We start from the raw sequence: 10865 nt of genomic DNA, 5'->3' as shown, positions 1-10865 counted from the left end.
TGCTGGATATGAAAATCATTATGGGCAGAAATAAACAATTTGAATAATTACTCCCATTTAAGTTGACTGATAATGGTTATTACGATTATTAAAAAGTTATATTATCTACAGTATGTGTGTGTGTATATATGTAAATAATTATTCTCTGTATGTATGTGTATATATCTATTTATATCTATACTGTGTGTGTGAATTTGAGTTTTTTTGTATATTATGTAGAGTCAATTTAAAAAGCACGCCTTACAATTTAAGTATGCATTTTACATACACTGCTCTTTACTGGCCTCAGAGTGTTAATGTCCTCAGGTTTACTGATAATGAGCCAGTAATGTGAGGTGTGTGAGTGTGTGTGCATAAGGATATGGGTGTATGTAAAGTTTGCCAAGCATAGGGGGGCTGTCACCTGTTAGTGAGATACAGCAAGCCAACCATTCCTCTGTTCTAAAATAAAAAAGCACCCAACAACCTTCTCTCTCTCTGCATATGCTGTTTGTCCATCACCTTCAGTTCATAACAGGTGTCTCACTGGTTCCGGTTCTGAAGACTGACCCAGTCCTACCAGTAATAGCAGGTATTACAATAGTAGGCTGCTAGTACCAATTCTTAGTTTAAAAATATAGGCTTAAATTCATACACTACCTGTTTTAATTCCCCTTAATTTGTTTTTATATTTACAGTATATTAGGTGTGGAAAGTTAGTAGGATTCATAACCTCCTTAAGATGCATACATACATTTTAAAGTGTATGTGCATACATCTTAACCACATTGCAAGTACATGAAGATGGTGTGTGTAATGTCACACTTGTTTACCATTTTGCATAAATAAAAACGTTTTGTTGAGATGTATGATCTTTCAGTGACAAAAGTTCACTTTTTTATTTAAACTGTAAGGTTTCAAGTTCAAACTGTACGTCTGTGTGTGCATGAATTTTGTTTGTGTGTGTGCACCTCTCCTGGAGCCCCTGGTGGTATTTTTCATTTGTTAGGCATTCAGAACCTTTGCCTGACCCTAAGAGAAGCATCTGATGCTAAAACACACAGGCACACACGCCATGATTATCCTTTAGCATATGGATATATTTTTATTTGGCTCAAAGGGTTTTCAAATTTTCAAGCCAACAATAGTCAAACATGGAGGAAGTGTCTATTGTGGCCACACTGGCAAAAAAGCCTAAATATTAAAAAGCAAGTATTTAAAATTGCCGTAAGTGCAAGTGAAATCTTTACACAGTATCAGTAATATTCATATTCTCCATATTTGTGAAAAATTACATTTAGAAAGTAAATTAGCAAAAGCTAACATGTCCGCAAAGGAAAAGCATTCTTTTCAGTCCTTGGATTGAGAGCGAGACAGCTGACCTGAAATCAGCATGTATCTCGTGGCAGGACTATAATCCTTCTGAAGAATGCCAATGGTTGTATTTATAAAGTGTGAGAATTATCATCTCGGATCAGATTTCATTCAGCCCTGTCTGTTCCAAGACTCAGACAGCTGTGCTGATCCAGACCAAAACCCTTCGACTTGGTTGGAATTTGTAAACGTTTCCTTTTTCCTAGTCCAGTTTCAGTTTAAAACATATTACCTGCCATAGATGCTGATTGGCTGTGCTGAAAATCTCAGCACAAACAAGTAAGATGTTTGACATAGTTGCTGATTGTCACCTAGCAAACTGTGTCACTGTTTGTGACATCACTTTGTGTCTTTTTTCAGTCTGCTCACTTTTAAGTGCCAAACTCTGTTTTATTGTCTGTAAGATGCTGAGTCCAGCCTCACAAAAGTCATCTGTTAAACTCCTTACACTTCTACCAGCAGTTCATGGGTCTCATTGAAACTTGATGTGATCAGATGGTTGATGTCCTTTTATGCCGTGAAACTGTGTCTGTAAAGTGTTTTCTGGGTTTCTCACATGACTCTTCAGGCATTTCCGTACCCTGGTGTCCAATAATGGTCTGTGCCGCTTCATCAGAATGATTTTTAAGATATAAAGTGTATTAAAAATATCCTCAATGTAATCTTCAGCTGTCATTTACACAAAACATAAATGATATTGCAGATTTGCTTGAAGAACCTCCAACAGATTAGAAATTATGCTATTGACTAGTCCCAAAAACTAGATTATACTCAAAGAAAACATTCTTAGCTGAGTTTGAAGTCCGACAAAGTTTTTGGGATGCAGGTCAAGCCATGTGAGCTGTTACCTGGGAGGTGGAGGTGGTCAGCCCCAAAGTCCGTGAGTCAAAAATATTCTGTTGACTACTATTGAGCATCTGCAGACTGTCCACACTGGATAGAACCTGCCTGTCCGTCAGCGTCCCGCTAGGGGAGGAGCCAAGGAATGACGTTTGCGTAGCTGCTGCCTTTTCAGGGCTGGTGGCCAGGCGGGGAGAAGTGGAGAAGTTGTAACCATACAGACCATACGGACTGTGCAGGCGCAACCCGTTATAGGATCCCTGTGCGCTCTGATTGGTGGAAAATGCATTATGGGTGTGGCTGGGCATTAGGTATTGCAGCTGGGAGGTTGTGCTTGGCATGCTGTGGATCTGGATTGGCAGGCCAGTCTGTGTGCACGAGAACGCTTCACCTTCGGTCCCGCTCACATACGTGGAGCTCCGAGTAGTGGAAAACGCATCCGCTGCTGGGCTGGCCAATCGACTGTAGGAGTCTACGGAGAGGGGAGGGGCGTAGCGATGGAGTGGATGGCTTGTTCGACTGCAGGTGGAGTAATCACACACCGGCCCTGCTCCAGAACCCAGGTGGAATGTAGGGGAAGAGCATGAAGACGGGGACAGCAGATGCGTGTGTCCTGAAGACCCTACAACACCGTGAGATCCAGCTCCACCTGTGAGCAGATTAATACAACACATACACATAAAAAAATTAACTATAGATCTTATGCGTCAGAGAAACATTTTTAGAATTTTGTCTTGGAACTTCTGTGTTTGCAGTAGCTCTATAGCATCAATGCTGAAGAGTAATTAGCTGGTGAAGTGGATTTACTTATTGTAGAGTTAATGAAAGTTATCATATGCATTGTAATGTTCAAACAAGATGTGATAACAAATGTCATTTTAAAATGAGCGGTTCAAACAAATGTCATAAATTGGTACAACTTCGATTTATACCTTCACGCAGAGGAAATACAGACAGAAGACAACAAGCGCATTGCTGAAAAAGGACTATAGTATACATAAGGTCTATAGTAAACATAAAATCTAATTTATTCCTATATTTTTTATATTACTTCAATTTCCTAAATAAAAAATATACTTGAAGAATTGGCTTATTTTCATATTTCAAATTGAAAATTTTAGTTATATTATTTTCTTTGAATTCTTTAATTCTGCTTCCATGCATTCAAATTCTAATTGCAATTCTGCATCCTCTTTCAGGAAATGAATTTGAATATAAAGGCATTCTCAAATTCTTTTAGAAATAGTTCACCCAAAAAAGAAAAATCTTTCATAATTTATATAGCTTCCACAAAAAGGCGGGTTAAAGGGTTAACTATCCCTCTGAGGATGCACAACTCTTATGTACAAGTTTTTCCAAAGAAATGTATGTAAAGATGTGGTCACATTTATCATTGCTCTGCAAAGTTTTCACTTGCATTTCCAGTAGGAATCTGTGCGATCAGAAGTTTTGGAATTCCTCACACAAGTTTCACTCATTTTCAAATCGGTCACATGAATTTTCAACATTGAGCAACCAAAAACCAGCTTGTTGTGAGCAGTGCTTCTTACATCTCTATGTTACTGAGAAACACATATATGTGTGTATATATGTTGTGATACACAAATACATACATACATATGGTACCTTGTTTAGTGATTCCAGGGATGTCCTCAAATGTCAGAGTTCTCAGTGAGGGCCGCCAGAATGCATACGACTCAACCAGAGCCTCTAGTCCCATCCTACAACATACAAGCATTCTGATTAAATATATATAAGAACACTTTATATGCTTACAAATACAAAGGCAAGAGTAATTTAGTAAAGCTCTCAGTCAGCTTAGCAGAAAAGTTCTGGAACTGGCTTAACTTGGCTGGTACTGCCAGCCAACTTAGTGCAAGGCCCTTTCCTTATCAGTGTGTATTTAAGCAGTAAAGCAGAGCAGGTAATGAAGAACATACAGTGTGTGTGTTGGTGTATGCGATACAAGGCTATAATTATTTTCACATAGCTTTATCGGTGGGATCAGACATAGAGTGCAGGAAGCAACAGTTAAAGCTTTACGAGGAGAGAGAAAGAAAAAGGGAGAGCGAGGGGGGTAATTTCTTGCTTTTTCTGGAAGTAATGGTGGTGCTCGGTGTGCCTTATTAGCGTGGACGTTACCCCACCCCCTCCGCAGTACCACTCAGGCGATAATTCACACAAGATGCCTCAACTTGTTTCGGCCCCAGTTTTATCAGCCACACCACTTGAGCTATCAAGTGGCCGAGTTTGTTTAGCAAACTGCTTAACTTTTCCTGTAACACTGAGCCACGGGGCTCGGTCTAAGTGCTCTTTGAGACCTCGCAGAGGGACGGAGCAAAAGTGTGGTTGTATGTGGTCTGGTGTGATTCAGCGGGGTGTTAAAAACGCTCTCGTTTAAAACTAATGAGCAGAGTTTAACTTCCCCACTGAGCTTGCAAGTCAGCGTCGCACAAGCCTTCTTTCTACACAGTCTCCATTTCCTGTTTGTGCGTTTATTATTTCTCTTGTTTTATATGAAGATGGAGATTATTTTTATTGTACTGTGTATTTTCATTTATACATTTATTTTTGTGTAATGACTTTTAATGTGACGCTGTTTTTATGTTTATTATGTCTGGGCTTTGCTGGAATCTTTAAGTTTGGCTGGAAGAAAACATTTCCCTTTGGATAACCAATTATCTGATAATCCTTTAATATGGTTTGAAAGAAATAACTTTATACTGATGTCAGAAGAGAAGTTGAACGAAAACAAAAACGTTTTGTTGTCTGAAAGAAAGCTAGAGAAAAATAAGTGTAATGAAGTGTCATTTCTGTACTGCCTTACAGAAAAGAGCAGAAACTACGCGTTGTCCAAATTTAGTAAGACTATGATCTGTTCTGTGCTAGATGGGTTTGACTCTGCTGTGATCAATTTTTGACATTAATAAAAATGTATTTAAAAACCTTGGAAAACATTTCTCCTCAGTTTTCCAGTATTAGTCTAGTTACCCATCTAACAAAGATCTGTACATATAATTTACTATATTTACCTGTTTCTTCCGGAGTCTCTGAATCCTTTTGCAAATGGGTTCCTGTCGATCTTCAGTCTTGTTATCTGTAAAAGATCCACACACAAAACACATTCTCCTTACTGACCCAAAGCCTGTAATGTCAAATTCCCTGACCTAGCACCAGTGACCCTTATCCCACAATGCAATGTGTGTGGGTTTATTTTATAAGCTTTTTGCTTCCGTATGTGTGTGTGAGAGAGCATGTGTGTTGTGTTTTTATAAGCTCAGACAAATGGATGACATCATTTCTAAAACTTGGCAGTTAACATGCAAATGATGATAAGATTTCGAGCTCTAACTTATCTAAAACATGCTCTGGAATGAATCTGTTTTAGCAAATCAAAACAAACTTAAATTTCAAATGACAAATGTCAAAAAATACAATTTCTAAAGTACTTATTTTTTTTCTGTGATGCAATTTATCAATACATTGCTTCTAAACTGTTGGCATAGGAAAGATGATGCATATGCCTAAATAAACACTTATGTAACTGTGCCCTTTATAAATAAATTGCCCTTTATGGGGTGCTACTCGTTCTTTCAGTCTCATAGAGGCTTTGATCTATGAATGCAGAGAACAAGAGCCTTTCAACTCCCAACATCTTTAGGCAATTTGTATAATTATTTCAATTAAACATCTTGTAATTTTTCATAGCAGTGTAACCTAAATAAGAGAGTTCTGCAATTTAATTGGGTTTAATATAAAAATAACTGTTATTGTCACAATAGAATAGCTTTATACATTTTCTATGAGCAGCATAATGAGTATAGTACTGTACAAAACCTAATTATTTCAAAATATTACAGGCTAGTATAAAGTCCAGATTTTGTGTTGATTTCTGTTTTTTGGCTAATTACTATTTTAATTTTGCATATTTTGTAACAAAATAATAAAATTGCTTAAATTGTTGATACTTGCTTCTGTTGTGTTTTTTTATTTTTTATAAATTTTTTCTTTCTAAAACAGTGTTAAGCTAATGTGCATTAATATTTTGTCTTACTTGCTTGGATTTAAAAATATATAGGTATTGTTTTTTTTTTTTTTTTTTTTTTTTTTGCTGTGGCAGACATGGCTTCCAATAAAAATAAATTGTTTTATAAAAATCAAGCCGTAATAATGCAATCTAATAAAAAGAAAAGGCACTGAGCCTTACGATGGCCTCTTCATTTCAAGAACTGATTTGACCCTGAGTAGCAGCTTTTATGATTTATGTTATCAAACTGTGCATCGGACAGTTATAGCATGATGTGGTATCAGTTACCTGTTGGTTTTGGTATGCAGTCACCGTCGTGAAGACAGTTTCAGGAAAGGAAAATGCTTTGACACCGTCCCCAGTGGGAACCGCCTTAACGGGTGAGAGTTCTTCACCGCACTCCTTACGGATGACGTGGACACGGGGCTGGTACTTGTGCATAGAATGCAGAATGATCTGGAAAACATTACATCGCGCATCCATGTTTAGAGTGGGAAACAGAGGAATTACTAAAGCAGTTTTCTACCTCAATAAAAACACACATGCCTCCATTTTCAAAGGCCAAACAGGCCTTTAACTGCCTCGCCCTGGGGATGCTTTCAATTGAGTTTGTTTACAACCCTCCACATTACAACATGGTTAGGCCTTTAAAATAATACAGCAAAACAAAATGCACACCGGGTGACAATGGCTAGCATGTGTGTATGGGGTGCATGAAAAGAGTTGTCTAATTATAACATTTAATTTATTTCAGGATCAGAGAAGGAAATTCTGGAGCTCTGCTTCACTAACTCATCAAACCTTCATGTTTACAGGTTTTCTCTTGGGCCCAACATAGAAGAAATGTGCATTTTTTTCTTATTCAGCTTTACAGACAAAAAACAACAACAACAACCACAACAACAGCCAAAAAAAAACAAAAAAAAAAAACAACAACTCTATATTCAGTAAATTCCTCTTGGATATAAATAACAAAAGATTCACTCACATGGCCTTGATCGTCGAGCTCGTTATTGGTCAGTTTAAGTTTGTCAAAGCTTATTACTTGGCGCATCCACGTCTCACCGGAAGCAGGCGAATCAGGGTGAATGTAGACGCGCGGAGGGACAGGAGAGTCGGCGTTACCCGCTACCATCCACTTCGAGCTGTGGTACACGTACTTAGAATGGAAAAAAAAGAAAAGTCAGTGTCACATAGGTTACTGTGAATTTTACATAATATGAATTTGACAATATTATACACGGCTCGACGTTTCAAAACAATTTCTGTCAGTATTTTGAGGACCGTTGAGCGCTATGGTTACTTCCAAACGCCAAATCTGAATTTAGAGGTTTGTGGTTAACTACAGTGTCTCATGACCTTCAAGCTATGTAATATATATATATATATATATATATATATATATATATATATATATATATATATATATATATATATGCACACCTACTGTATCTTTTACAGCTGTACAAAAATGTTCAGATACACAGAGCAGCCCCCCATAAAACTAACGCGTTATGAATTTGTTTTGACTACAGTGTCTCATGACCTTCAAGTCCAGCAGGTCAGGCTCCCAAAAGGGCATCGCAAAAGGCCGGACTGAACATGTCAACAAAGTCCCTGAGTGCCATTTGTGGAGACGGTTAGTTCAAAATGTTCAATATTATGTTTGAGCATTTTAGACTGTTTTGATCGTTTGTCTGCAATAGCCGACAACAGGCTGCCCTGCAGCGAACAGTTGGAAAGGGCAAGTTTTGTATATTGCTCACCTGTACCGTTTGTTGTCGACAGGAACTATATCCATAGCGATATAATACTGTTGATGAGGATTCAGTCCCGCAGTTTTAACTCTCATCGCGGGAAACATTCGCCTGGGATAAAATAACATTGTATGTTAGTATTTTCATTATACATCACATTGAGGCAAAATCCGCACAAAGAGCCCAGTTTGTCTTGTGGGCATAATTTTTCTAACAAAAAAGCACGTTACGTTTATGTCAAATAGCCTACATTTTTTTCCAAAAAAAATATAAAAATAAAAAACAAATTAAAAAAAAAATCAATTAATTTAATTATTATAGTTGTCAATTAATTTAAATATATTGTCAGTGAATAAATACAATTCCACATAAATCAACATCAAATACAAACGTAGTTGTAAGTAGCCTAATTCAAAATATCATGTCTAAATAAATAAGTAAAAATGTAGCCTACTAAAAAAATATGCCAATATAAGCGCAGTAATACAATTAAACATATTTACTTTTAGGGACATTTTTTGCCCTAATCCATTGTTAAATTCAGTATTCAATTCCATGTATAGGCCTATCTGAAAGTAACATTTAGGCTACATCTAACATCTTTCAAAAGAGACTAGATATTTAATTCGGATTAACTGAATTTAAAAATTTGGTCTTATAGCATATAAAGTGTCTTAGTATTACTATTTTCAAATACTGAATATGGTGATTTGTAGCTAATTGTTAAATTGTGCAGCATGTTTTGTGTGATGCACCTGCCGGCTTTGGTGATGATCATTTCAGTTCCTATCTCGTGGAATCGCTTCCATAAATCTGAGCCCTGCAGGTCCACGCGCATCTCCTCTCCGGAGCTCGTGCCTGATTGCACGAGGACCTGCGAGCTTTGGGATGCAGGTTGTGGGCTATCCAACAACACGTCCTCAGACTCCGCTGAGAAAGACAGAAAAAAAGTGGTCTTAATTACTGTATATTTTAACAGCCTGCAGAAAACTTTTCGTTTAAACTACTGCTGCAGTAACGAGTTTTGAAGTGGCATGCAAAAGAATTTGTGATGGCTTTCAGACTCGTATTTTCTTTCTGGGTCAGAAGACACTGCATATATTTATAGACTTTTTATATTTCATATCATGTGCTGTTAAACATTACAATGCAATTATAAATAACCTGCAGTTTTTTAAATATCATTTAGCCTATTTTGTTTGGCGCCATAGGCTAATCAGTCATGGAATTATTAAGAATTAAATTTAAGTAGCCTAATGCATTTATGACGAATTACAAAAAAAGTGAATCGACTTACACATTTTTACTTTTTTTCATTGATTTTTTTTTTTTTTTTTTTTTTTTTTTTTTTTTTTTTGCGAGTAGGCCTATTTAGGCTTTTGTGAAGGCAAGTTAATTTGAGTGTTTATGATTGTGGCCAAACTCATAAACACAGAATAGATTAGTCACTCTCTTAGTGCCTATATTTATGAGACTCATAACTGTGTTATTTTGTATTTATACGCTCTATTTCTCGTCTTTTTGACATCCTGACTTCCCTCTATTACATCTCTAAATTACAGAGGCATTTTTATTTGAAAATTTATTGATATTTTACAAGATTTTGTTAGTTAAAAGACTGTATTCTTTAATGTTAATTATTGGTTAGTATTTATTTTGAAGCCAGTTATAATTTGCAGAACTATACTGGATAACATACATAGAAGAAACACAGAATAACATCGGGTAGGCTATATTTTCTTCGTACAGTGTTACTTTTCAGCCGAGAGAATTACAAATATAAAATTGTATTAGGCTATGTTGTTGGTTTGCTTCGCGTACGTGTCACGCATAGCCTAACTATATTTCTAACAGCTTTATTTTCAGTCAGAACTCCAGAAGGCTACTCACGGGATTCGTCGCTTGCGCAGTCTGTCTCGCAACTCCTGGTGCTTGCACAAGTTCTCCCAGTCCGGGGTTGCGGGCTTTCTGTCAGATTCGACACTTCGTTTACCTCCTCAAAACAGTTCTCGCTGTCCTCCTCCAGCTTTCTTTTTTTCTCTGTGCCAATAAGCGCTTCTACCGAGAATGCGTGCGCTTTGAGGCTCATAGTACACGGGGACCGTCGTTTCTCAGCCATAGTAACAAACCAAGAAGACAGATTTGCCGAGAAAAAGTTCACGAGAAGTGCATTTGCAACAGCACTTAATCTAGCATTCCTCGAGTCAGAATAGTCCGCTTCAGTAGCTAATTACCACGGGCGATGTGTCATAGACGCTGAAAACGAAGCGACAGTCTATTTAAAACAGTCTCATCGGTCTGTCAACGCGCACAGACACCGAGGCAGTGGCCGGGATTCGTTAAAGTGCCAATAACCAGGGTAGAAGATGGGAGGGGCTGCCTCACGTCAATCACCGGTGGTCTCTGCCAATAGGCGCGCAGCATTTGGAACGCTCCGCCCACATGTGATAAAGCGGCCTGACTGAATGAATCATCTCTCGCTCGCTGAGCTCCAGTCATGCTCACGGCATTGCGATCATTTTCACACTGCGGCTGCACATGCTCCACATGCTTCCGCATTACCTCCCCACTAGCCCTCTTGAGCCAATCATGTAGAATTATTACCAAATCTACGCCTGTATCTGCGTGAGGCCCAGAAATAAGACATGTCAAACTAACGTGACATGAGACGTGCAGTCTACAGTTTCTAAATACAAGTCCCTAAGAAGCACCCATTTTTCCTAGACACAGTTTCCTGGTACTATAAATCCCCAAAACAAATACCATGATTGTTAATTTTATATAACTCTATTATTATTATTTTGGGATATTTAAAAAAAAAAAAAAGCCTGACTGCAAAATACGATACAAAATATTTTTATTTTGAAAAAAGTAGTGTTTGCAATGAT

The 10865-nt window shown here is 37.5% G+C and overlaps 1 protein-coding gene across 2 annotated transcripts; it reads right to left on the bottom strand.

The window, feature by feature from the left end:
- Positions 1–848: 848 nt before the first annotated feature.
- Positions 849–10529, bottom strand: LOC109056127 (T-box transcription factor TBX18-like). Of its 2 annotated transcripts, none has more exons than XM_042750316.1 (8): positions 9868–10529; positions 8733–8907; positions 7987–8088; positions 7209–7380; positions 6509–6676; positions 5226–5290; positions 3811–3914; positions 849–2842 (listed from the first exon to the last, which is right to left on the bottom strand). In XM_042750316.1, the coding sequence occupies exons 1-8, from the start codon at positions 10094–10096 to the stop codon at positions 2181–2183; spliced, it is 1677 nt and encodes a 558-aa protein (XP_042606250.1). In that variant the 5' UTR covers positions 10097–10529; the 3' UTR covers positions 849–2180. The 2 variants fall into 2 exon arrangements, with proteins under 2 accessions (XP_042606250.1, XP_018928902.1); XM_019073357.2 differs by having other exon boundaries at positions 3820–3914; positions 9868–10527.
- Between the last annotated feature and the right edge of the window lie 336 nt (positions 10530–10865).

The sequence above is a fragment of the Cyprinus carpio genome, chromosome B23, assembly GCF_018340385.1.
Source record: "Cyprinus carpio isolate SPL01 chromosome B23, ASM1834038v1, whole genome shotgun sequence".
Classification (NCBI taxonomy): domain Eukaryota; kingdom Metazoa; phylum Chordata; class Actinopteri; order Cypriniformes; family Cyprinidae; genus Cyprinus; species Cyprinus carpio.
Note: the sequence above shows the minus strand (reverse complement) of the source record. Positions and strands in the feature narration are given on the sequence as shown.

What these genes read in the sequence shown, in the direction of transcription:
- LOC109056127 (XM_042750316.1), bottom strand. Translation starts at nt 10,096, where the DNA reads ATGGCTGAGAAACGACGGTCCCCGTGTACTATGAGCCTCAAAGCGCAC. An exon ending in AGAGACTCCGGAAGAAACAG is followed by an intron (nt 3,915 to 5,225) that starts GTAAATATAGTA and finishes TGTATGTTGTAG; the next exon opens with GATGGGACTAGAGGCTCTGG. An exon ending in CACTAAACAAGGTACCATAT is followed by an intron (nt 2,843 to 3,810) that starts GTATGTATGTAT and finishes ATCTGCTCACAG; the next exon opens with GTGGAGCTGGATCTCACGGT.